The sequence below is a fragment of the Macrobrachium rosenbergii genome, chromosome 14 (genome assembly GCF_040412425.1).
Source record: "Macrobrachium rosenbergii isolate ZJJX-2024 chromosome 14, ASM4041242v1, whole genome shotgun sequence".
Classification (NCBI taxonomy): domain Eukaryota; kingdom Metazoa; phylum Arthropoda; class Malacostraca; order Decapoda; family Palaemonidae; genus Macrobrachium; species Macrobrachium rosenbergii.
This window is the reverse complement of record NC_089754.1, coordinates 8375303-8400302: the sequence shown is the minus strand read 5'-3', so window position 1 is coordinate 8400302 and position 25000 is coordinate 8375303. Positions and strand designations below refer to the sequence as shown.

Here is a 25000-nt window from a genome sequence, read left to right as displayed (position 1 = left end):
ACACACACACACACACATATATACAGGCAGTCCCCGGTTAACAGCGGGAGTTCCATACCCTGCTGAGTGGCGCTAACTGAAAATCGGCAATAATAAACTGCTTATGCTGCTAAACTGCTTATTGACGCCGATAAACTACTTTCTGATGCCGATAGACTGCTTACCAGTGCCGAAAATCTGGTTAATGGCGTTTAGCCAAGCACAGTAACACTGAAACACTGTTAACCAATGCCTGTATATATATATATATATATATATATATATATATATATATATATATAAATATATATATATATACTGTATATATATATATATATATATATATATATATATATATATATATATATATATATATATATATATAGTATATATATATATAGGTAGATAGATAGATATATGTATAACTGACTCACAAAGATATGGAATGTGATGAATGTATAAGTAAATACAGATGCTATGAAGGAAAAAAGTGGTATTTGCTTTCATTGTGTGTGTGTGTATATATATATATATATATATATATATATATATATATATATATATATATATATATATATATATATATATATATATATTATGTGTGTGTGTCATTTATAAGTATGTATTTTTGTGATAATTTTCAAGAATGCAGATGGAAATATGCTATATTTGGTAGGCGCTGCATTCTCTATTTTTATGAAAACCAAATTCTTTATCATTGTGCCTTCTGATGAGTTGCATAACCTCGGGATTTTAAAGAATATGGGCTTTAATTCACTAGTATAAGCTTTGAATAGGTAGTTATGCAGGCGTACTGTTATCTTTAATTAATTAAGTTCTATAATAATCAGGTCAGAAGTAAGTTTTCTAACTTGAAATATTTTTGAACATATTTAATGATGCTTCAGGTTTTTGTTGTTATTAAAGAATATTAATTTTAGTGATGCATATTAAAGTAATTATATTATTTATTGTTTAATTGATTTTGTGAGAAGAACGTCTTAGTTAACATTGAAATGAACAGCTTGTCTTTCAAGAAACATTAAATTTTATTAAATCTAGATTTTTGGAGTGTGTGATGTCATTTTGCCTTTTAAAATCTGAATGCTTGAGAATTGGATGACTTAATGAAAGTAGGTGGAATCTGAAATGGTTAATAACCTGGTTTCAGAAGTAGTTCTCTGGGCCAGACCTATGCAAAATTAAGTTTTGAGATAATTTGTTTTATTCTTGTGGAGTTCAATGAAAGTAATAATAATTGACCCCACAGCAAGTGGCATATCATCTCCCCCCTTCCCAATGAGCTGATTTCAGTCACATTTCCTTTTGTTGCATCAGATCCAGTTACGTATCACATTTGAATTTTTTCATGAAAAGTTTAATATGCCAAGAGTTGTCAAAACATGTTTGAGAACATTTAATTTAATTTTTTGTATTTTCAGTTGGAGTAACTGATTAAAAATACTGCACAGTGATCACACTTTGTTAATATTGTAGTGGAACTTGAATTTATATATATTTTCAGACAGATTGTTTGCCAGTCTCAGATCACATAAAGAATTCTAACATAATGGTCTGGTTACATTCTTTAACCTGTGGAGTATGCAGTTAATGACAAGGTAACAGTTTTTTCTCCTATTATTATTCAGACATACTAGAGCCTGTTTCTGGCTCTCTAAGAAGTAAGCATATTTTTCTTTCATAGAAAGAGTCAGAAATTTAGAGTTAACAGGAAATTGCACTTTTATGTTGAAAAAAATCTGTGCAGAATACTGTTCAAAATCATGATAACATGTATTGTCCTTCACAACGTACACATTTAAAATAATGGTCTTTTTTTTTGTTTTGATGAAATTAAACTTAACAGCTAGTAAATTTCACTGAAATCAGTAGCCTTTGGAAACCATAAGGTCTTGAACATATTCAGATAAAAATTTAATTTATGAATAAAGCATTGCATGGCAAGAGTTGCCTACAACCTCTTTGAAATACTTCTGAGAATAGCTAATAAAGTCTGAATGTTCACAAACTTTCATCACCCTTGTCTTTAAAACAGAAACAGTCATTAATCCATGAATTGAAAGTTTAGGTTGTCATCTGCTCAGGTCTTTTATCAGCATGGAATAGAATGGTTTCTCATCAGTTCTGATTTTCTAATGTGTTTTTTGAAAGAAAATTATGATGAATTCCTTAGGAACTAACAATAATAGGTGCCTTAGGTATTTGTGAAGAATAATTGTAGGAGAAAAAAGTATCTGCTGTTGTTCTCAGATTAATTGTGTACCCCACAGGTTAAAACCCAGTAGTTTAGATATTTATTTATTTTTTTTTTTTTTTTTGCCATTTCATGTCAGCCATGAGTTGAATAATGAACTATATGATTTTCTGAATGATTTGATAAGTAGTTATATACTGTACTAATATCAACCTAGAGTTTTGTAGAACATGATGGTAAGTTGATAAATTGATTAGGTGTTTGAAATGGTAAAGTATTTAGAATTTTAGAATCACTGATACTGTATTAAGTTTTAAGAGAGAATTTCATCTCCAAAGCATGCAGATACAGTATTGTAAAATCGTCTTGATTATGATGTATTAAAATTTTTCAGCTCAGTTATCAAAGTTTATACTTTGTGACATGATATGTATTAAGTATAGTTATGATAATACCCAAAGTTGTATTAATGGGTTCATACGTAAAAGCATAGTAGAGTCATGTGAAGTTTACATTATGAAGTTGGACAGTGTGACCTTTATATTAAATATTTATTCAGTTATTGGCCTGTGGCTTTTTGAAAAGTGGAATAAGATACAGTTCAATACAAAAACCAAGGTAAATGGATGACAAGTGAAGTTTTTCTTCAGGGCTTAGCTACACTCTGCATTATTCAAATACCAAATTATTGCTTTTTCATAGTTCTTTAGGTATATTATTTGCACAGTAGCTCATTAAGGTGTTGCTGTAATGTGAAAAATTTATGATATAAACCAGCACTTGCAAATGTCAATCAGATTGCATTATACCCTCTTTAATTTTCCATTAATATAAAGTTGATGTTCTTTGTCAGTAATTCAGTTTTTAATCATGTAAAGAATACAGGAGGCTTAGTAAGGCATTTGTTTTCAATTGGTAAATTTAAATAAATTTTTATCTTTTAAGAACATGTTATTGTGTATGTGTTGTATTGTCTCATGCAATCGTCATCTAGATGTAGGCAGGAGATGATCAATGGAGACATGCTTCTAACAGATAAGTTAGGTGATTTCTTTAGCTTTTCAGTACATTGGGTTTAAAGAGTCAACATGTTAATATATAACTGACAATTTCAGTTTTGTATGTATGTATGAAATATATGCTGCATTTATTTTATACAAAGCTTACTTCATATGGCAACACTAACCATGTGATTTTGATGGAATTGCCCTTAAATTTTTGTGTATTACTAACAAAATTTGAAGATAAATTTGCTATCCATCCTTACTAATGTGATTATTATGTAAGGGTTAAGGCTTCAGTAGATTTAAGTTTAAATTCCACAAGTGGTGCCACTTTACAATCATAATTAATGGAAGTAGTTAACACCATTACTCTTAGGTGGGTTGTAAATGAAGATAACTTTAATGTGCAGTAGTCAGTACCATATATTATGTCATTTTAGATACTGTGTAGTTTAGCTTTTCGTACCACACATAGTTATTCCCTCCAGCATACCATAATTTTCTTGTCAGGGTCACGAGTGCCTAACAGTAGAGACTGTGGGAGTTCTTTTGCTCCTGATCTTTTGTTATACCATTTGAGTGTTGAAGTTGTAAATGATTAGAATGCAAATTTCTAGAGTGCAATGTAGAACTTCCTTAGTATAGTGGAATCATAGATTGGCAACTTACTTAGAGGATAATTAGATGGCCATTGCAAGTCCATGTCTTGAAGACACAATGTCTATGCTGTAATGGGTTGCATGGTCTACTGGAAGTCATTCATGGTGAAAAGGGCTGTATATTACATATCATTATCTCTTGGATATTTAACACTGAAGTTCATTAGAAAATTTGGTTGAAACAGCACATATTTAGTTATCTAAGATAGATATAAAGATATTGTTCTTGTGATCTTAAGGTAGCAAATATGTCTGGATAATTTTGTTTACATGTGAAATATTTAAGTTTACGCTGTTTTGTTAAGACAGCAAATACTTTTTTAATAATTTGATCTAGAAATTTTATATATGGTGTAAGGTGGTCAAGGCAGTAAAGGTTTGGGATCATTAGGTTAAGATAGTAAACATTCAGCATAGTCTTTTAAGTTTATGTACTCCATAGGTTTTTGAAAGATAGTTTTTTGTTTGAAAATGTTGTCTTTCATGTTGGTTAATTGCATATGTTCATGTTGGTTATTAGCATGTTTTAAAGAGATCTGATATAAGCTACTTTATTAATATATCTGGCTGTGATGGACATTCCAAATATAGATGATTTAATGCAGTGATGGGTGCATTAGCATTGTCTTACTTTTCTCTTTAGGGGAGAGTTTGAATTATTGTGAATCTGTTTTAATTTTAACTATTAAGTGGCTTAATGGTTGATTCTTTTGTTGTAAGATTTTATGTACTCATATATACTGTAATCAAATAATACTGTCGTGCATTATATTTTGTCTACACACGGCATTTACTTCTAGAACATTTAGATGTTTGAATTTAGTTAGGTGTTTATATTCCTTTATCAGAATTATATAACATAAACTCAGATTCAGAACTTTGTCCTTTTACATTTTGTTTCATATGTTGATTTGAATCTCCAGAGTTGACTTTTAAATGTGTCATATTAAACTGCCAACAATGTAATTAGTGGAAACATACATTTTCTCTGATTATGTCATACAGACCTATATGGATTTAGTATGGTTTAGTTTCAAAGCAAAGGGAATAACTTCTTGAATATTTGGTCTGGTTATATCTTACAGTAAATGTGAGGTTGGTAGAGTAGAGGCATTTTACTGATCCTTATATAAACTTGTATGGAAAGTTTACTTTGAGCTGTAATGTATAAAGATATTTGCATGTTGATTTTGTTAATTAAGAGATCTTTTTATAAGTTTATTAGAGATGAATTGTATATCTCAGACTTGGTTAGGCTGCTTAAACAATAATGAAGACGATGCATTATTGGCAGTCACCACCATGGCTAGCTTGGATGGGTATGTTCCTTGCTTTACTTCAACTTTGTAACTTGTAATTGATGTCAGAAAGGAAGGCAATGGATGTGATGGGGTTGGACCAGAAAAAAACAAGAATTCTTAGAGAAGTTTTCAGATTCCCTTACAGCAGTGCCACAATCAGAGAGTATAGCCTACTAGTAGAAGTCCTAAATGGACACAGGAACAGACGGTGTATATAAGGAGAGAAAACTTTTAGAAAGAACAGCTTTGGAATTTTCCTAGAGCCAAGAATTAAATATACTTAACACAGGGGTTTAGAAGTACAGTGAAATATCAGTAACTTATAAGAGTAGGTACTCTATAACACAGATCTGTTACACAATGTATGAGAGGGAAAAGAGAGGCCAGGAAGGTGCACACACAGGAGGAGGGAGGCTAGGAAGCAGATGGCAAAAGGAAAGATAACGTGGGAGGAATAGAATCATAATCTCAATACCGGATAGGGAAGAAAGAAATTTCATGAGAATCCCAAATTGATGAGGAGAGAGAGCAAAGACACAAAGGGAAAGGTGCATAAAAGATGAAAATAGTATTATTAAATTTGATAAGAAATACAGGCAGTTAGTTCCTGGCCATCGTCGATCCTGTTTTATGGCGCTTGTCTAGTAACAAAAATTGGCAGTTTTCGGCACCAAAAATCACTGATTTCGGCTTATTGGCGCTGATAATTGGGTATTGGCTGATACACACCTAACAGAGGTGCTGATAAGCGCTGAAAATTGCCAATTTTCGGTTATCAGTGGTTTTCGCTTATCGTCACGCTGTCGGAAGGAACCCTGCCGATAACCAGGGAGTGCTTGTAATGGAATTAAATAAACATTACATTATTTTCCTTGCAAAGTTGATAAATGAAAGAGAGAGTATGAAAATGATATTGATGTGACAGAGGAACGTATAGAGAATGCAACTACAACTGTAAAAAATAACAAGGAATTTGCTGAAAGCAAATTGAGAACCTGCCATTGGTAAGCTGACTAGAATGGCAAAGGAAGATATGGGACCAGAAAAATAGGCACGATATTATAATTATATATAAAGGAAAAAGGACTGTGTTACAATAGAAAAGTATTGAGGAGTAAGATTGGTGGAGCATACTGTAAAAGTCCTGGAGAAGGTGCTGTGGGAGAGGATGAGAGTAATTTTTACAATTTTTACCACGTTGGCTCCATGGCTAAGAAATCAACAACAGAGATAGTCTGTAATGAGGTAAATATGGGGGAAGTGGCATGTGAAAAGGAATCGGGTATACCACGTGTGTGGATCTTGAGAGGGTATTTTACTGAGAGTGGAAGCAAGCTGTTAATTGGTAATTACAAAAGCAGAAGGTCTGGAAGATATATGGGACATGTGATTTTACTTTTCTGAAGACAGTAGCAGATATATCAGAAGAATAAAAAAAAATGGTTTTCCATCAAGAATTAGCTCTCAGCCCCTTTTTTCATATCATAAAGGTCTGAAGGTTTAATGATTGCTCACGAGCTGCAGGTCATTGCATAGGCACACACAGTTTCCAAGAAACTGAACTTTACACATGATCACCACCTTTCCATCAAAGCTAGGATCAGGTAGAACAGACAGTGGTTGCTGATGACTCAGTAGATAGACCTATTGGCTTTACTCAAAACCCTCACAGGGACAATAAGATCAGATTTGAATGATTGATACCCTCTAAGCCAGTGGTGCTTAAACTCTTTTATCACCCCACTGTGAAGTCCAGGTGAAACCATCTGAGCTACCATGAAGAATCTACAAAATGAGTGCCCTGGGGTTAGTGTGTATAGGTGACCTGGTGTCAAAAGTAGATCAGAGGAAGAGTTTAAAAGAATTCCTAAAAGATGAAAGAGTGGCAGTGTAGAGAGAGAAAGGAAATTAAATTTAAGCAAAATCTAGTTTCAGATTACCAGAAATGAACCAAAGCACAGTGTTCTTGTACCTCCAGAGGAATGGTGGATAAGTAAAAATGGTAACAGCGATTACAGTGTTTAGTTTACCAAAGTTCTGTTGCCAAAGATAGGTTGAAAATCAAAGAATATTGTGTAAGCCTAGTAGATTGGAAGAAATATGACCATATTTGCTGGATTGTGTTTGTTTCTCTAATTAATAAATACATCATAAGCACACTGCATTGGAAGCCTTTGTATTGGTGATGCATTGTAAATGGTTAAAAAATGAATTGCAACTTGTATTTGCATCATGTTATTTACCATTTCCACTCTTTGTGTATTGTGGGTCGTAGGACAATCATTAAATTTTATCTGTGATAGTGGCATTGGTAGTTGTTGATAGGGTGGGGATTATATTAATTGAATCCATAAGGAGGAATGTAAACAGAGCAGTGTTTAGTGGTGGTGGTCCCTGAAGATATTGTGGTGTGATTTGTGTTGCTTCCCTGTGAATATGCAAGTACAGTGTAGTGTATGTGATTGTGCTTAAGTGACCTTCATTTCCTTTTGTTCTCTTGAATTTGGATTTCTCTTTATAGTTGTTATTGTAGTGACCTCAGAAGTGTTCAAGATCTGATATTTATTGATGCCAAGAACTATCAGAGTTAGGGTATAAAAGGATTGGGGTTTAAAAGAATAACAGTAAAAAGGTGAACTTTCCAGTTATGTCCTGCCTCTCTAATTTTTACATTAAAGATTACTCTGTCAGCATGTGAAAAGACCATTGAGGTTAGTCTACTAAGAACTGAAACATTTTGCCAAATTCAGTGTTCTCCTAGAAAGTATATTACAGCTGTGTTTCCTTTGTTTTTTTAAGAATGTTACTTTTGTCAAGAATATTTGATTTTGGTTTTCCTGGCCAAAAGATATGATTTAATTTTATCAGAAGTACTTTAGTGACATTGCATTTATTTCATCTTGTGTTGTAGTTCTGTGCTATGTTACACAGTCTATATTTGCTTAAAGCTGCCTTGGAAATATTAGTAAGCACTCTTTTCAGATATATTTATTTTGTGCAACACTATTGTTTTTTTCTATAATATTATCTGTTATTTTTGAGTGGTAGTCTTTGCTCCTTTAACTTCTTATTGGTCTGATTTTTAGTGGCAAAGTCCTGTTATCTTAGTTGGTCATGGCTTTATAATTAATAATGTTTTTTTTTTGCATGGGAAAAAGTTTATGCTGTAATAATTTCTTGAAATTGAGCAGTCTTTCAGAGTTCTTGAAAAGAAACATTGCCTAGGAGATCTTTCTGAGCCAGTAACTGCACTTCTTTTTAGTAGTGAGTTTTTCTCATAATGTAGGCTTCTTGTTAAGTCTGGCTGGTATCGAGATTTACGTGTCATACTAGTAAAATAGCTGTTATTATACAATACCTTCTTTGCTTGAGTAGAATTTTACATCCATTCTGTTTCAGTTTGGTGGTGCAAAATAATACATTTTGTTTGCCATTTTGATTGAGACCAGTAGTCCGAAGATAAAACTCAGGTTGTGCCAGCTATATTGGTTTTTTTAACAAACTCTAAAAGGAATTGTAATTGAAGTCATACCAAATTTATTTTCATTCCCATATTTTTTAAAGTGTGTATTTTTGTTTTGTGTGAATGCTTTGAAGATAAAGTAGGTGAGTTCCAGTTCTAGTTGTAGATTGGTTAGCTGTGGTGTGAGAAATCCTTTTAAGAAGTCAAGGAGCAGAGATTATATATTACCAACTCAGAACTTGTGCCTTTGTATTTATCTCACTACTTTTGTCTGTTCTGAAGTTTATATAATAAATGGTTGATAAATGAATATGTATTTTTGATGTCATAAGGTTCATTTATTGTGTTCATATGTTATGGGTCCAGTCGAATGTAGCCTGTTGTAGATCAGTCCCTGTGTTTCATTGATAATGATTCCGTAAGGGAATTTTGCTTACTGTACGTTTGCCTGTTACCTCCAGCTGCAGTACTTTCTTTTATTTTATGTTCTTTTTTTATTTCTTCAGACTTAGCTGCCTAACTTGTTTAATTATGTTTAATTTCTGTTTTCATTCATTTTAGCTTTGAGTTTATAAATGACCCAGTGGTAGGGATAATATTGTGTGTAACTGGTAAATCCTTTTATATCACAAAAAGCTATTGTAACTGAGTGGGTGTCAGAGAATAGACTGTTTAATTTATTTAACATTAGTGAAACCATATATTTACAACTAGCAACAATACTGCGTTTACTTGTATTGTAGTGTTGAGTTAATATTTTAAACTGAAAAGTTGTATAGAGAATGAGTTTAGTTTTCATTGAAAGAGAATTTGTTATTGCAAACCTGTTAACTATAACAGCTTTACTTTTGTGCAAAAGACTGTTGTAGCAACAATTTGTTAAGTCCTGAAGATAACAACTCTATTTCGAATGCTTGAACCGTGCTTCATCATCCTCTGGGCTCCTTTTTGTGTAACTCCAATGTGTGCAGGTGTATTCTAAGTTGTTCCTCCAGGATTAACAATATTTTGTGTTGATTAAGTAGTTTCTTTCATTTTCATTTATTTACTTTACATCTTTTCTTCCATCTGGTGGTGTTTTGTGGTGATTTATTTGTTCGTAAAAGTTTTAATAGGGTTTTTGCTTTCTGGCCAAATGGTGCCTTGTGCCACTTGAATGTTACTGTATGTGTACTGTTTACCTTAATGAAGATAATGTCTGTTATTCTTTTGCATTTATAAAAAGTAAGTTGGCTAAGGCACCCACTACTCATCAAGAGATTACCACTAGGTTCTTCAAGGATTGGCCACAGTCTTACATGTCCTGCATAGTCTGGCTTATTCTTAAGACTGTCTGCTTTCCTCATACATCTGACATGCTGATATTACACCATTTGTTTTGGCAAGCAGCTCGTTTTAGAAGTCGAGTCCAATCTCAAACCATAGGTCTGTAGTCTTGGACAGTGCCATAGCACTATCTTGGATTAGAGTCCTGTTACTTGAGAGTACACTCTAGCAGACTTTTCTGTCAGTTTTCTCATCCAATGGTTTTCTTAAATGCTGTTGGACAGGAATGATAAAAAAGGCCAAAATGTGCCCGGTGGTTTATCAAGAGGTTGTCTTATCCTTTGTGTACATTCATTGTTGAACTTCATTTTCCAAACCATTACTCCAGTTCTTCCTTCAGTTGAAATGACTAACCTGGAGGGTGCTTTGACATATGTTGTGTTTTGGATCTGCTATGTTGACTGTTTTTCTGATGTTTTATCACCTTTTTTGGCATGGCTTATGATTATCATTGTCATTCACATGTTCATATTGTAACATTGTTTTTGTTAATATTATTAAGTTTGCATTTTATTTTGATAGCATTTTTTGTTGATTTTCATTTTTATACGTTATGGAGAGGGTAAACAAATTCCCTAGACCTGTGACCTTGTAGCTGCCTTCAGACAGTATGATATTGTGTTATGTACAGAAACTTTGATTTCTCAAATGAGGCACTGATCTGATCTCTACATTTCAGAATTAGAGAAGTTACTGTATACCTCATGATATTCTTAGTATAAAGGGAATGGGATTGTATATAAGGAATGAGTACTCAGCTTCCCTTAAGACTTGTTAAGATCATGACTGCATTGAAGTCCAGGTTCTGAAGGTTTTGGGCAGGCATAACATTAATTTTTTTCCATCTATAGTAATCCAAACTTGTATGATGATAATTTTTACTGTTTTAATCATCATGGCTGAGATACAGGGAGGTTATGAAAAGGCCTCTATTGCATATTTTGGCAATTGCAGCACCATAGGGAGTGGTTTTGTGTTGTTCCTCCTACTGGTTACCACAGCCTAAGGACTTTTGGCTTTACTTTTGAATGTGGCATTGAGAAAATTTTAATTGAGGATCTGCATAAGTGGTCATAGCTTGGTTATACTATTCATCTATTCCCTTGGTGTTAAACTATAACCTGTATTGGGGGTCCTCCAACTGGGGCTTCTTATCATGAACAAGTTTTGCTAATGATTAAAACTGAGCATGCTGCCCCTGGTGTGTTCTACTTTTGTAAAATGCATATTAAATCTAAGGCAGTCTGGATTGGAATTTTGAGTTATTTTTCACTTATGTATTGGTCACAATTGTGAAAGGAAGTTAAGCCTGTTGTCCCCTCAAATGAAAAATTGTTGGTAAATTAAATGTATTCCCTCTGCTTTGAGTAATTTTTGTAATAAAAACAAAACCTGTGATGACTGCAGATGTGCTTGCTTGGAGAAACAGGATGCTTACAATCTTTGGAAAACTAATAGGTCTCCTTTGATGAGGAATAATTTTACCCAACTGAGATCCTGTGGCTCAGATTATACACAACCTGAAAGTGAATACAGTTTGACTGTAAAAGAACCCCTTTCTTCTACAACTAAGAAACATAAATGGTGGGTTACTCTCAGATCTGCACTTGCTCCTAGGAGAATACAAGTGAAACTTGGTAACTAAGTAATTAACTGGTGATAGGTGTGTGAGTGGAGGGAACCTGCACTCACCTGCTGTCATCAAGTACTTTTACTGTGGTTTTAATAAAGTTACAATATCTTCCTGTGCTGTGACCAACCCTCAAATTGAAGCTTCTATTATCTTTTTTTTTATTGTATGTATGGTGTTTTAATGTTTTGTTCAACTTATTTTTGAACAAGAAAAGTAAATAATGAAAGATCGGAAGGACTCAAGTGAGCATTTGATCACTTTATATACAGTGGTGCATTGTAACCAGTTTTGTTGTTCTGCATTGGGGTGCACCGCCTGATCCCCGTCGCGGTGGGGAGGCCTGTCAGCAGCTAAGGATAGCTAAAAGATGTTTGCAGTTTCTTCAAAGGGGATTACTCTTCCTTTGGTACTTCCAAATCTTGTTGGCTTTTTCTTGCTGGAATGCCCTCTCTCTCTCTCCTTGCCTTCTGCTCTAGTGAGGGGTTATGCTCAGGAGGGTAGGCAACTAGCCCACACTCTCCAACAGTGATGACCTGGGTGTGTGTGTGTGTGTGTGTGTGTATGCATGCAGTATCAAGTATAGATCTTGCTCTGATACCATCGCCTGAGGAGAGTATGACTCATGGATAAAGTAAGGCGAAGAAACTCAAGAGCATATCTACTTCCTCCTCTTCCCTCTCATCATCTGCCTCTTCTGTGTTTGGAAAAAAAGATGATGTTGTGGAGGCCCTCTCACAAGAAGTTCCATTGGATTTTGAGTGAGCACCTTCCTTCTTTGCAGATTTAAGACTCCATTCGTTCACCTGCAGATGGGACGTCTTCTGGAACACAAGGACTGTCCTGGACTCTTTTCCAATTTATAGTTCTGCTGAGGTACACAGAAAAGAGTGATGCAACTTCCTGCCCAAAAATCCTTTTACTGTAGCTGAGATGAGTAAGACTCATGGACATAGTAAGGTGATGAAACCCAAGTGCATATCATTCTCTTCCTCCTTGTTCAGTTTTCCCCCCGTCTCATCTTTCTCTGCCTTTTCTTCCTGCCATGGGAAGAACAGAGAAGAGGAGGTCTTGGAAGCTCTCTAAAAAACAATTTTGTCAAACTACAAGTGAACACCCTTCTTTGGCGATTGGCAGTGGTATTCACTCACTTGTGGGTGGGACATTGCCGTAGGTAGTTGACAGATTTTTCTGAAACTGCTCTTGAACAAAGAACTAGGGCTGTCTCAGACTCTTCCTGTTTGTACTTTTGCCATTGCACGCAAAAAGAACCAACACTGCCTTCTTGGTTGGCACGTGCATGATCCCTGGATCATGTGCGAGCAAGAGAGATTTCACACATAGAAGGTCACTGCATTACAATACTGCCAAGTATTGTGGCAAGCAGTGTGTGCTTGCACATACATGTACAAGATACTGCTTGTGAGTGCTCATCCATAGCTTCTAGCTTGGTTTCCACCAGTCATGTGAAATCTAAAGGAATGTAGACCACAGTTTGAAGTGGTTACAAGTCATCCCCAAATTTTTATTCAACAATTAGTACAACTAAGTTCAATTGTTTGTGTGTGTGGCCTAGAAGTGCTTACTAGAGCAAACTAGTGCATCAATTTCTCTCTTGAGAGAGGACCCAACTGTTGCTTCGGGGAATCTGTTAGGACCTAAGGGTTCTTTTTCAAAACTCCTTCAGAATTGGAATGGAGAGATTTTTTGGCTTATTTTTAGTTTAACAATCTGGGGGAGGAAACCACTACCCCTTTGTTGAGCTTGTCTCTTTGAAAAAACATACACTAGAGGTGCACTCAGGAGGCAAAGCTTTGGTCACTGCTTGTATCTTGGATCAGGTTAAAAGTCTGTTCTGTGCATCAGAAGGTTCCTTGCTATCCATCAGATCGAACAAACTACTTTCCCTCCTTTGACATGCCAGAAGAAGTTTTACATTCTGAACAGTGCTTAGACTAAATATGTCTGCAATCTTCTCCCAACAATTGCAACTTAGGTTTGCTAAGCTCAGCAGAACAAACCGGTCTTGGATTCCCTTTATGGTCTCTGAAGAATAAAGTTAAGTCATTGGAAGATAAGAAGTGTTTTAACCCTTACAGGCCAGGCTAAATACACATCAAAAATACCTTGAGACTGGACAAACTTTAAGGTCAGCCAGTTTAAAAAAAACTTGCAAAATTACAATTACAGTTGACATACTATTGTAAAATAAAAGAACTAAAGGGGAGATGTAGTACAGTCCTCCATGAAATCTCAAGTCAGACTATTCTCCCTTGCATCCTGAGCTGAGGTGTGTGTTGCCATATGGCAACATTTATGGCCCATTCAAGTAATTTGAACGTTTTCCCATAAAATGTTCAAATATCATGGACTTAAATAATGATTATCATACAACCCACTGCTACTCCTCTTATACAATTATTCTGCATCAAAAGATATGTGCTGCCACAAAAGTTTTAATAGTGGGACACCTTGATCTATGGTGTGGTTTCCTTCAAGTCTGCTGGGGCAATGATGGGAACTGCAGCCAGGACTTTTGGGCAGCCACACCTACTGTGTTTGGTGTTAGGAGGGGCCTTCCCTCCATTAAAGAAACAAAAAACAAAGGCTTCTGCCTCTAGGAATGGCCAGGAGCTTTCCCAGCACTTTCAGCTTCCCCCCTCCAGCTCTGGGTGAGAAGGGAAGAATGTTGGGGGATGCTGAAGCTAGCAGTTCCCCTCTCCAGCTGCCATGAATAGGAGGATGCCTGCCATTCCACTGGGAATGATGACAGAGACAGGAGGAGGAGCCCTAAATAGTCTGTGTCCTTCAGGATGGTTACGGACTACCTTTCAAGGATTGATGCCCTCAGCACCTCATTTACTAGTACTGCTTCCAGCTTACCCTCCAAGATCTCTGAAAGCACAGGCTGTGTTGACAGATGTGGTGCAGGGGATGAGGGAGAACATGCTGGATGTTGCAGACAACCACTCTCCAGGCTTTTGCAGTTGTCTCCTCCAGGTGGAGAAGGTGACTATCATGCATTGATCTCTTTCCTTACAGACTGTTCAAGAACATATTCATTGTTGGAACCCATGAGAGAGGGTGGCTTAAAGCTTTCAGTGGATCTGAAAGATGTCCATCAGTCCTCCAGAATAGATCTCCGATTTGTTTGCAATGAAGCTGTTCAGATTAGGTGGCCACACGAGTGTTTACCCTGATGTTGGCTGGAACCCATTCATATGGTATATATGTATATTCCTGCTGCATTACCTGTATGAATAGCTAATTCTGGAGTCGTCAGAGGCTCAGTTGCTCTGGAACGGAAATCACCTCTGCATTTTATTATGATGTGGAGATTGATAAATTGGGAGAAGTTATAATTAATGGCCAAGTACAAGGCCAAGTATATGGGCATGTTTATAGTGATTGTCTTTCAATTAGACTTGTGTCATCTAGCTCAGGAGGTTTCAGTGTAGTCCCTGTCATGACAAGAACTGTCTTCTGCACAGCAGCTCATTCAGCATTGGTGCCTCCACCTACATATACTTCAACGGCAAGTAAAACTGCATTTATCAGCCTCAAGCTTGTGTCCTTGAAAAGAGATGTGAGGGAAGACCTTGCTTGGTGGATGTATTTACAGGAATCTCCTTGTGGTATTTCCCTTAAATTCCTCCCAAAGGAGATGCTTCTGTTCTGGGTTGTATTGAAGGAATGGTGAGGTGACACCTGAGTGGTCTGCCCATCTCAGGTGTGTAGACACAGGACGAGCACCATCAGAACATCAACATTTTGGAAATCCGAGCAGTGTTGCTAACCTTGCAAGTGTTCAGGGATCATGTGATGGGTCACTCCTTGGTGTTGATGAACTATAACGTTGGTCAGTTAGCGAAGCAGAAGTACAAATCGGTGGTTTGTCATACCATCAAGCTGTCAGCTAGGTACTTTCTAGCTAGAATGAATGTTTTGATGGTCCAGCTCACCCATAAGGTTTCTGAATACAACTTGTTCTCCAACCTTGGGACTGTGCCATAGCCATTGTACTGTGGCCTTCCATGGTCTTGGGTTTGAGTGCCCTTGCCTAAGGGTACAATCAGGCATTTATCCTCTTTTTCGTGTACTGTCTTGTTTTTTCGAAAGGTTTGTAGGACAGGCTGATGAGAAAGCAAAAGGTGCTTGGTGGATTATCAGGAAAGTGCCTTTGTTTTTACCTAATCTTTTCCTTCTGAGCGTTTTATTTCCAAATCCATCCTGACTGTCCTCCCCAAGTTGTTATGGCAAACCTGGCAGATTTCTTTTACATTACAAGGTGTGCCGGTCCCACCTTGTTGACCAGTTGCTCCCGGCACTTTTTTCAATGATGGTTGGTGATGTTTCTTTATGCTCTCAACAGAATTTTTGTAAATAATGTAAATACTGTTGTTGTTGATGGTATTGTTGTTTATTGTTCTGTTGGTTTTTACAATGTTACTGTTGTTGTGGTTTTATTTATTAGTTTTGATTCTGATTTCATGTAGTTAATTTTAATTCTTTCAGGAGACATTGAGCTGAACCCTGGGCCTGTTACTCATTACAGCAAGAAAAATCGCAAAGTGCATTACTCAAATATTCAGGAATTAAGGTCAAATTTTCTTGATCTCCAGAGCTGTGCCTGTAACTACGATTTGTTGTTTTTATCCGAGATTCTTGTAGGTACTGACAAGTCAAGGGTCGAGTTTTTAATCCTGGGGTTTGATGCCCCTGACTTTATCTTTGTAACATGGCACATGCACAAGGTATATTCTATAAGTCCAGATGACCTATTTATCGCCAGAAAAATTTGGAGTGTAGTTGCCATGAAGTTCTTTGTTTTAAAATTTTCAGTAAGTTCTACTGTGCAGTGTTTTTGTATTTGCAGTTTACTGTAATCCAAATATCAGTGGTTCTGTGTATGACTGTCTTTTGGAGAGGATTAGTATGGCTTCCTCACAGGATTCAAAAGCTTCATTTGTTATTTGTGGAGACTGTAATGCAAAGCACAGTGAGTGGCTAAATTCAAAATCCACAGATTAACATGCCCGGTCTGCTCTTGAGTTCTGTGTATCTTCTGATTTTGTCCAGCTGATTGAGGAACCCATGCCTATTTCTGGCAATAGACTAGACCTCATATTCACAGATGTTCCAGCTATTGTGAAGTCGAAGGTCTGTGAATATATAGGCACTTCTGATCATTGTGCCATTGAGATGGATGTAACTGTTAATCAGTATATTCCTAATTCCACTGTTTGACAAATGGTCTGGTTGAAATCCAGAGCCAATTGGGATCGCATTATTGAAGCTTGTCAGGCATTTAATATTTCAGATGCTATATTAGATCTTGATCCCAAGAAAAATTTAAATGAAATACTGATGGCTATTTAAATACAATATGTCCCCAGAAAGGTTATCAAATTTATGACAAATGACCAGCCATGCTTTGATGATACATGTAGATGAGCCCACTATATAAATATGTTGGATCTAAAAGATTGTTACTATATGTTGGATCTAAAAGATTGTTAACTGATAGTCAATATACATATAGGAAACAGTGAGGTACCTGCGATGTTCTTTTAGACTTGACATGCCATTTGCAAGGAAACCTTGATGAGGGTTTTGAGTGCAGAGTAATTCAGATAGATTTTAGTGGTGTTTTTGATTTAGTAAATCACAAGGCGCTTATTTATAAACTTCGGAATCTTGGAGTGGGTGGATACATTTTAGGATTACTTCAAAATTTCCTTACAGGTAGGCAGCAGCGAGTTGCTGTGGATGGGATCTTCAGTGAACCAAGACCTATTGTGTCTGGAGTTCCACAGAGGAGTATTCTTGGTCTATTGTTATTTTTAGTGTATACAAGTGACATGGTTGTTGGCTTGGAAAACAAGAGTGTTCAGTATGCCGATGATGCAACACTTGTGGGTTTAGTAGTCTCCACCTTTGAGAAATGAAGCTGCCCTCAGCCTCAGTAGGGATATGGACTGACCAGGGAATGGTGTAGTCGGTTGGATATTAGGCTAAGCTCCAGTAAAACGACAACACTATTGATTAGCAGATCTCATACTGATTTCCCACCCCATCCTCCTCTGCAGGTGGATGGAACTTTGCTGAATGAGTCTGAAGCTTAACTATTCTAGGTGTAACTTTTGACTCATGCCTAACTTTTGAGAAACATGTAATGAAAGTTTCAGCAAATGCCACACGAAAGTTAGGCATTGTTTGTAAGTAAAGCCTCATACAGTAAACCCCCTGTATTCACGTTCTCATGGTTCGCGGACTCACGCATTCGCGGGTTTCTCTGTGGAACATATCTAGCCATTTTTCGTGGAAAATTCGCCCATTCGTGGTATTTTTCACAGAGAAATATTCACTAATTACTGTATTTTCATATAATTTTCATGAATAAATGCACTGTTTGTGATAAAACTATTAAAATACTCAGGTATAAGCATTATTACAGAGTTTTTCTTGGTTTAAGCTATCAAAATGGGCAGTTCTAAGTGTTTTTAGAGGGGTTTTAAGCATTCGTGGATTTGACCTATTCGTGGGGGGGTGTGGGACGCATCCCCCGTGAATACGGGGGTTCACTGTATTTATAACAGTGATAAAATAAGTGCAATCTTTTTTAGGTCATTTGTACTTCCTTTAATAGAATACTGTTTTCCGGTGTGGATGTCTGCTTCTGCCAGAGATTTATCTCTTTTAGATAGAGTGGTTCGTGGTGGTAGGTTCCTGTTTCTTAATAGTAGTAGGTATGACTTGGACCATTGACGGATGGTCTCTTGTTTGTCACTTTTTATAAGTTTTATTTTAACAGAGATCTTTCACATTCATAATTGATCCCTGATCCCTTTATCTGCTGAGAGCAACCAGATTCGCTGAACAGCAGCAGCAATATGCAGTAACTGTGCCTCACTGTCAAACGTCTCGGTTCCAGAGTTTCTCTATTCCTCACACTGTTGGACTGTGGCACAGCCTCCCAAAGGAAGTCACGCAATTGGAACTTCAGAAGTTCAAGTGAAGGTGCTATACATTACTACCATATTCTTTGGAAGCTTGAATCTCAAGTCAGTGGCCCCTGTGGGCTTGTTCCATAGATTTCATCTTCTGAATAATACCTGTTTATCCCTCCAGGTCTCAGATAACTATGGTAACTCTTCATTGGCCCCATGCCAAGTAGTATTCCAATCAGCTAGCTTTTCTGGTCAAGGTACACCTAGAGATTCACTTTGGCCCACTCTTCTCTGTTAGGAATATGTTGAGGTAGCTTCAACTACCTTGTACCAAGGAGTGGAAATTCTTCTGTGCTTGGTGTCATAGATTAGGTCTCATTCTGGTTAAAGACCCTTCTCCTCAGCAAGGTTGTCCATGCTCATAGGAGCTTTGAACAATCTTGTCCACCTCATTAGCTTCACCCCCTGAAGTGGAATGAATTCTCTGCAGACTTCTAGGCACCAAAGAGCCCTTGTGAGAGGCTGTGGATCAAGATCTCACCATAAAGACATATTTCTGTTAGCCTTAACATCATCATAGCATGTTGATAAATTGCACACCCTTTTGTATTTTACCTGGCTCTTGGAGAGCTAGGGATTCCTCTTGCTCTCATTCATGAGTTTCTGACAAACTGAGAAGACCTTTTTCCTCTCCTAGTAACCATTTAATTTTTCTCGCCTTCTACTGTCAAAAAAACCTACTGTAAAGACTAGAATGATTTAGATTATGGAAAATTCTGCTCCTGAAATTCTGTTAGAAGGTGGAGTTGGATGGCATGCCTCTCCACTCATAAAACTGGATTACCTGATGTACTCAAGCGAGGGGAAACATCCTGTCAAACCTTATCCTTTGTGTTGTGTACAATTTCAATGAATGATGACCCTATAGGCACTGAGGGTAAGGTACATATTCAGGTGAGTCTCCCTTGGCAGCTCTTTGTAAAGGTAATATCAACCTTCAACCTCTGGCATGCCTTTGATGCTCTCTTAGGATTTTTCTTATGAATTAATAAAAGCTTTTCAGGCAACAAAAAGAAAAACTAATTTCAGACATGATCCAACCTTTTGATTCTGTTTGGAGAAACTGTGAACACCAAATATCACCCCTAGAACTTGAAAACTACCAGTTAAAGACATTGAACAGCTGAAATAAAAACAAAACATGGTTGGCATAGCACCCTCCAAAAATAAATCATGCAATATAATCTATAGATAACTAAAATTAAAGTAACAAAATATGACACAATGAATAGCATACAGGGATCAATCTTATTACCCAATAATGAAGTTGAGCCGTTTGAAAAAAATATTAGGCTTTAAAACAGGTTACAATAATGTGTAAGACTGTGAAGCAGGAAAAGTAAAAAAATCTCTTTAAAAATGGCAAAAATAAAACTAGGACAAGGGCTTCCACTGAAAATTAATAATTGATAAAAATAGAGACATATGACCATATGTACCAAAATGCTTACAGTGCAAATATTGCAGTAAATATGGATACAGCAAAAAAATGCCATAGCAGCTCGGAATGTGCATATTATTATCCCACGACAAAGTGGGACTGTGGTGAACCAATTAGCATGAACTGTCTCCAAACAATACCTTTTTCTAGGTTGTGTTGAAAAATGCTTCTGTGTAAAAGGCTCTGGTTTGTATATGCTGGAAAAAATGTAAATTACTTTAAGAACTTGTCCATTTTAATTTTTAAAAGCATCAGTTTTTGGTTCACAGGCAGTTGATGAATTAAGTTTCAATAAAATAATGATTTCTCCCTTGATAATCTTTATTAAAGATATACCACATCACAAATACAATGGTTTAAAAGAGTTGTCACATAATTTACATACAACTTCACATTTGTACACACTATATACATTATATATCCACTTAACTACCTTGTGGAAATAGGGTTAAACAGATTTCATTAAGGAAACATTACACTGAATTTTAAAAACTTTGGAGTTTAATAGAAGGGACAACTTTCCAGTTTCATAATGAAATGGATATCAAGGCTATATAAATCAAGAATTTCTCTTTTTTTTTTTTTTTTAACTAACAGCAATTGTTTCCAGGCCACCGAAACACCTATAGTGGGAGATGAAATGTATGGCAGACCACGAGTGTTTTGGTAGCATTTTACAAATATTTTATGCCGGACTGGCATTTTAGGAAGAAAGAAAAGTGTGGATATCACTATATTGTATGTGTAAGATTTTCTACATTCATAGTTTATGCCTGTGTATAAAATTTCAAGTAATGGTGCTGAATGAAGTTCCAGCTCTGGACTGTTGAGTGCAGATTACAGAAAATGAAACATGACATCCAGGATATGTATTCTGTATGATATAAAGATCTGTAGAAGAAATGTATTTGCAGTTTATCTGTAGTGATTACTAGTAGGTAAAGGAATATGATCAAGATATTTAACCTAGTTCAGCACTATGTACAAAAACAATCTTTAGAGAGGTGGTTGTATATAAATCAGAATTAACAAAGTTGATGCAGATTACAAAAAATAATGAGCTCAGATCATTGCTGGGTGGATAGTGCTTACTTAAAATTAGATACAATAAATTTGCAACAAAAATCAACAGAAGGGAAACTATGGGTCTTACAACAGTCTATTTAAATCAGTACTTTATTTTAAATATCATATTGTCATTACAATAGCTGGTGCACATCTTATTCAGAAATTTAAGGTACTGACTAAGAATAAAGGTTTAGGACCATCCCAACGAGAGTTTATTAATTCAACTTATTGATTTCATAACCTTGTGGTCATCATACAAGTAATGTATGGGTTAGAACAATTACTTATATTGCTCTGTCAGCCAGCCTGTTAGAATACAGTTGAACCTATCCACCTCAGAGAAGTACTTAATATTTAGTAATTAATTAGCTTGTTACCAACATACTTAAAACAAGTCGGTGGCATGAGTATATATTTCAAAAGCTTAACCATATTCACAGCAAGTAACTTTTTATTTTAAAAAATCAGGTCAGAGTTTAAAAAACTGTCATTTAGGCATTTAGCTCCTTCGCTAAAGTTTAATGACAGCTCTTGCTTTCTATGAGAATGTTGTTCAGCTCCAAAGCAATGAACATTGCAATCAAGACTCCTATAATGTGTAATATTTTCATAGCACAGTGTTGGGAGACAGCAAATTAATTACTGCTAAAGGATTATTGGAATTAGAAAGTGCAGTAATTATCTTGAAACTCGAATATTCAACAATCCATAGGCAAGTTAGTTATTTCCTTATAAACCCATTCAAAAACAAAACAATGTCAAAACTGCTGCTTAGTGTCCAGTGATTAGCAAAAGGGTTTTTTATTGCTTCGTTCAGTATTAAAATATTATGATGGTTTATTAACAAGTTAAAGGTAAAAGAAGTATACAATGTTCTTATAAACAAAATGGTAAACATTTTTTTTATTTTTTCTAAATAATAGGCCTTACAACATAAATAATAACAAGCAGATAATATGCCATTTCATTTCTTTGCAAAAATATGCCAATTAACCATAGGTTGCTGTTTGTTATATTCCAGAACAGCAACAAATATCAGAATTTCATCAAATGTGGAAATAGGTTCCATGCTCAGGGGTTGCTTAAATATTGTTGTCATGGTATACTATAGTTGCTATGAAGTACAAAAAAGGCCCACATGAATGCCATAATATTAGCTAAATACTCTACTCATAGAGACTCTGATGAAAAGCACTCAGGCATTGCATTTTATTCAGGGAGATCAAGCAGAAGCCTCAAGTTTGTGTTGACATGTCCTTAACTGCCGTATGGTGTATGTAATGTATTAAGCACATATATACAAAAATATATAAATCATTTGTCCACTACAAAAAATGACTGCACTGGATGGCTTGAATGTTTAACCACTTAAAAAATTGTATTGTATCACCTTCAGTACTGAGCCGTAGGGACTGATGTGGAGCGAATAAATTGTGGTGTGACTGAATGATCATACCGGAATCTCCGATAATCCTCGTGTGGTGCCCGACTAATGTGAACAGCAGCAGTACCACCATTAACTGGGTAATCGTATGTTCGTTTATTTTGATTCAGGTGGTTGTTATATGATGGGGATCGTATGGGTTCTAATGGATCTGGGCGAGCTGTTGCTCGGTCCAAACCTGGGTACCTTCTGTTTGTGGGAATTTCATTATAGCTTCCTGCAGAATGGCATGAATCTGAGCTACAAGAATTATGACGACGGAGGCTAGCCTGTGATCTATACCTGCGTCCAGACCGCGATTCCCTCAGAGGTCGAGGGTCATCTGCCTGGTCATACATGGACCTTCGCCTTGGATCATTAGATAATCGTTTTTCTTCCTCCTGCGTATATTTTCTCTGACTCAAGTCATGCATAGATTTTGCCCTTTGGTAGTCTGGGCGCTCTGGTGATCTAACTCTTGGAACTCTGTAATCTCGTGTTGGGCTACGGCCTCTTGGAACTCTGGAAGGGCTATGTGGCCGGGATTCCTTTTGCCAGATATCTGGTGTACGTCGGCCAATTTCCCGCTTCCAAGGATCTGAGTCTCGTGTGTCACAAGTGCCATAGCCACGATCATAATCTCTTCCCCGATTTCTTTCTCTTAACAGTCCATCTCTGGATCCATATCCAGTGTCACGATCACTCTTGGGCCACATTCCTTCATCTCGACTTCCTTGAAGATGATCCGCAGGTCCTCCTCTGCTTTCTCTTACGCCTCCAGATGGCCTTGGGTGAGGCTCCCATGATGGAGTACGTGTAATGCCTGTCTGGGCATGTGAGCGACTGTGGCAGTCTGGACGATCATGGCGCTGCCACTCCCTTTCTAATGATCGGAATTTATCTCTTGCATCCTGGAACCTCTCTCGAGGAGAGACAGGTGATTCACTCCTGAAAAATGAAAAGAAGCTATTCATATATCTTATATATTTTAGCTATTGTTCTTATTCTATAACATTCTATATAAAATGTAAGTTTATTGACCTACAGTATATATACATATACAGTAGTATGTTTGTAAAAATAAAGATTTGATTATAAACCAGGCAATGGTTTAAATATTGATCATGATAAGTACATATCAATTATAATTCCATAAGGTATATAAGTTATTCCCAAGTTATATATAATGAACACAAATTAAAACAAATATTTGTGAATATAAAAAATCAAGCATGTATAAGTGACAAAATTATATACACATATATACTGTACACATATATATACATTACTAAAAGGACCTCATTCAAACTGGATGGTATCTAATGGAGTATTTATTCAGAAAAGTTACAAGCTTTCTTGGACAAACAGTCCAAATTATCAAGGATCGGATACTTGATAATGTGGACTGTTTGTCCAAGAAAGCTTGTAACATTTCTGAATAAATACTCCATTAGATACCATCCAGTTTGAATGAGGTCCTTTTAGTAATTCTACTAATGGACAGAACAATTGTGTATGTGATAAAGTTAATATATATACATATATATATACTGTACATATATATACATATATATGTATATATACATTGTACATATATACATATACATATGTATACATATATATACATATACATATGTATACATATATATACATATACATATGTATACATATATATACATATACATATGTATACATATATATACATATACATATGTATACATATATATACATATACATATGTATACATATATACATATACATATGTATACATATATACACATATACATATGTATATATATACATATAGAAATCATCAACACACAATCACGTGTGGAACAGAAATAAATTTCTGACTCACGTGGGGATCGAACCCAGGTCTCTCAGGTGGAAAGCAAGGCGTTACCCACTGGGCCATACAAGTCTAAAAGTTGGAACCTGAGAGCAACTGCACCCAAGGAATTACCTGGGCAAGCTAACTGCTTGCATACCAGCGTGCTTTCCCCAACTTCCGACTCAGCACGACCCAATAGACAACATTTCATTCGAATTATCCCTTCTGAGTGAATAAGATAGAAATCATCAACACAAATCACGTGTGGAACAGAAATAAATTTCTGACTCATTTCATCGGGATCGAACCCAGGTCTCTCAGGTGGAAAGCAATGTTACCATTGGGCCATACAAGTCTAAAAGTTGGAACCTGAGAGCAACTGCAACATGCCCAGGTTACCTGGGCAAGCTAACTGCTTGCATACCAGCAATTGATTTTCCCCAACTTCCCGACTCAGCAATGACCCAATAGACAACATTTCATTCGAATTATCCCTTCTGAGTGAATAAGATAGAAATCATCAACACAAATCACGTGTGGAACAGAAATAAATTTCTGACTCACGTCGGGATCAACCCAGGTCTCTCAGGTGGAAAGCAGGCGTTACTGGGCCATACAAGTCTAAAAGAAGTTGGAACCTGAGAACTGCT

General features: G+C 36.2%; 2 protein-coding genes across 3 annotated transcripts in view; one reads left to right on the top strand and one right to left on the bottom strand.

Annotated features, from left to right (window-relative positions):
- Positions 1–22623, top strand: part of LOC136845710 (RAB11-binding protein RELCH homolog) — a 155663-nt gene extending 133040 nt beyond the window's left edge. The window contains exon 12 of one of the 2 annotated variants that reach the window (XM_067115883.1): positions 22493–22623. In XM_067115883.1, the coding sequence (XP_066971984.1) occupies positions 22493–22505 (13 nt within the window). In that variant the 3' untranslated portion in view covers positions 22506–22623. Of the gene's footprint in view, positions 1–1421; positions 1563–22492 lie in introns of those variants that run through there. The other variant, XM_067115884.1, reaches the window with a different exon arrangement.
- LOC136845711 (peptidyl-prolyl cis-trans isomerase G-like) overlaps positions 20601–25000 on the bottom strand; it is a 237120-nt gene continuing 232720 nt past the window's right edge. Inside the window, exon 5 of the mRNA XM_067115886.1 lies at positions 20601–23467. Coding sequence (XP_066971987.1) covers positions 22489–23467 — 979 coding nt within the window. The 3' untranslated portion in view covers positions 20601–22488. The remainder of the gene's footprint in view (positions 23468–25000) is intronic.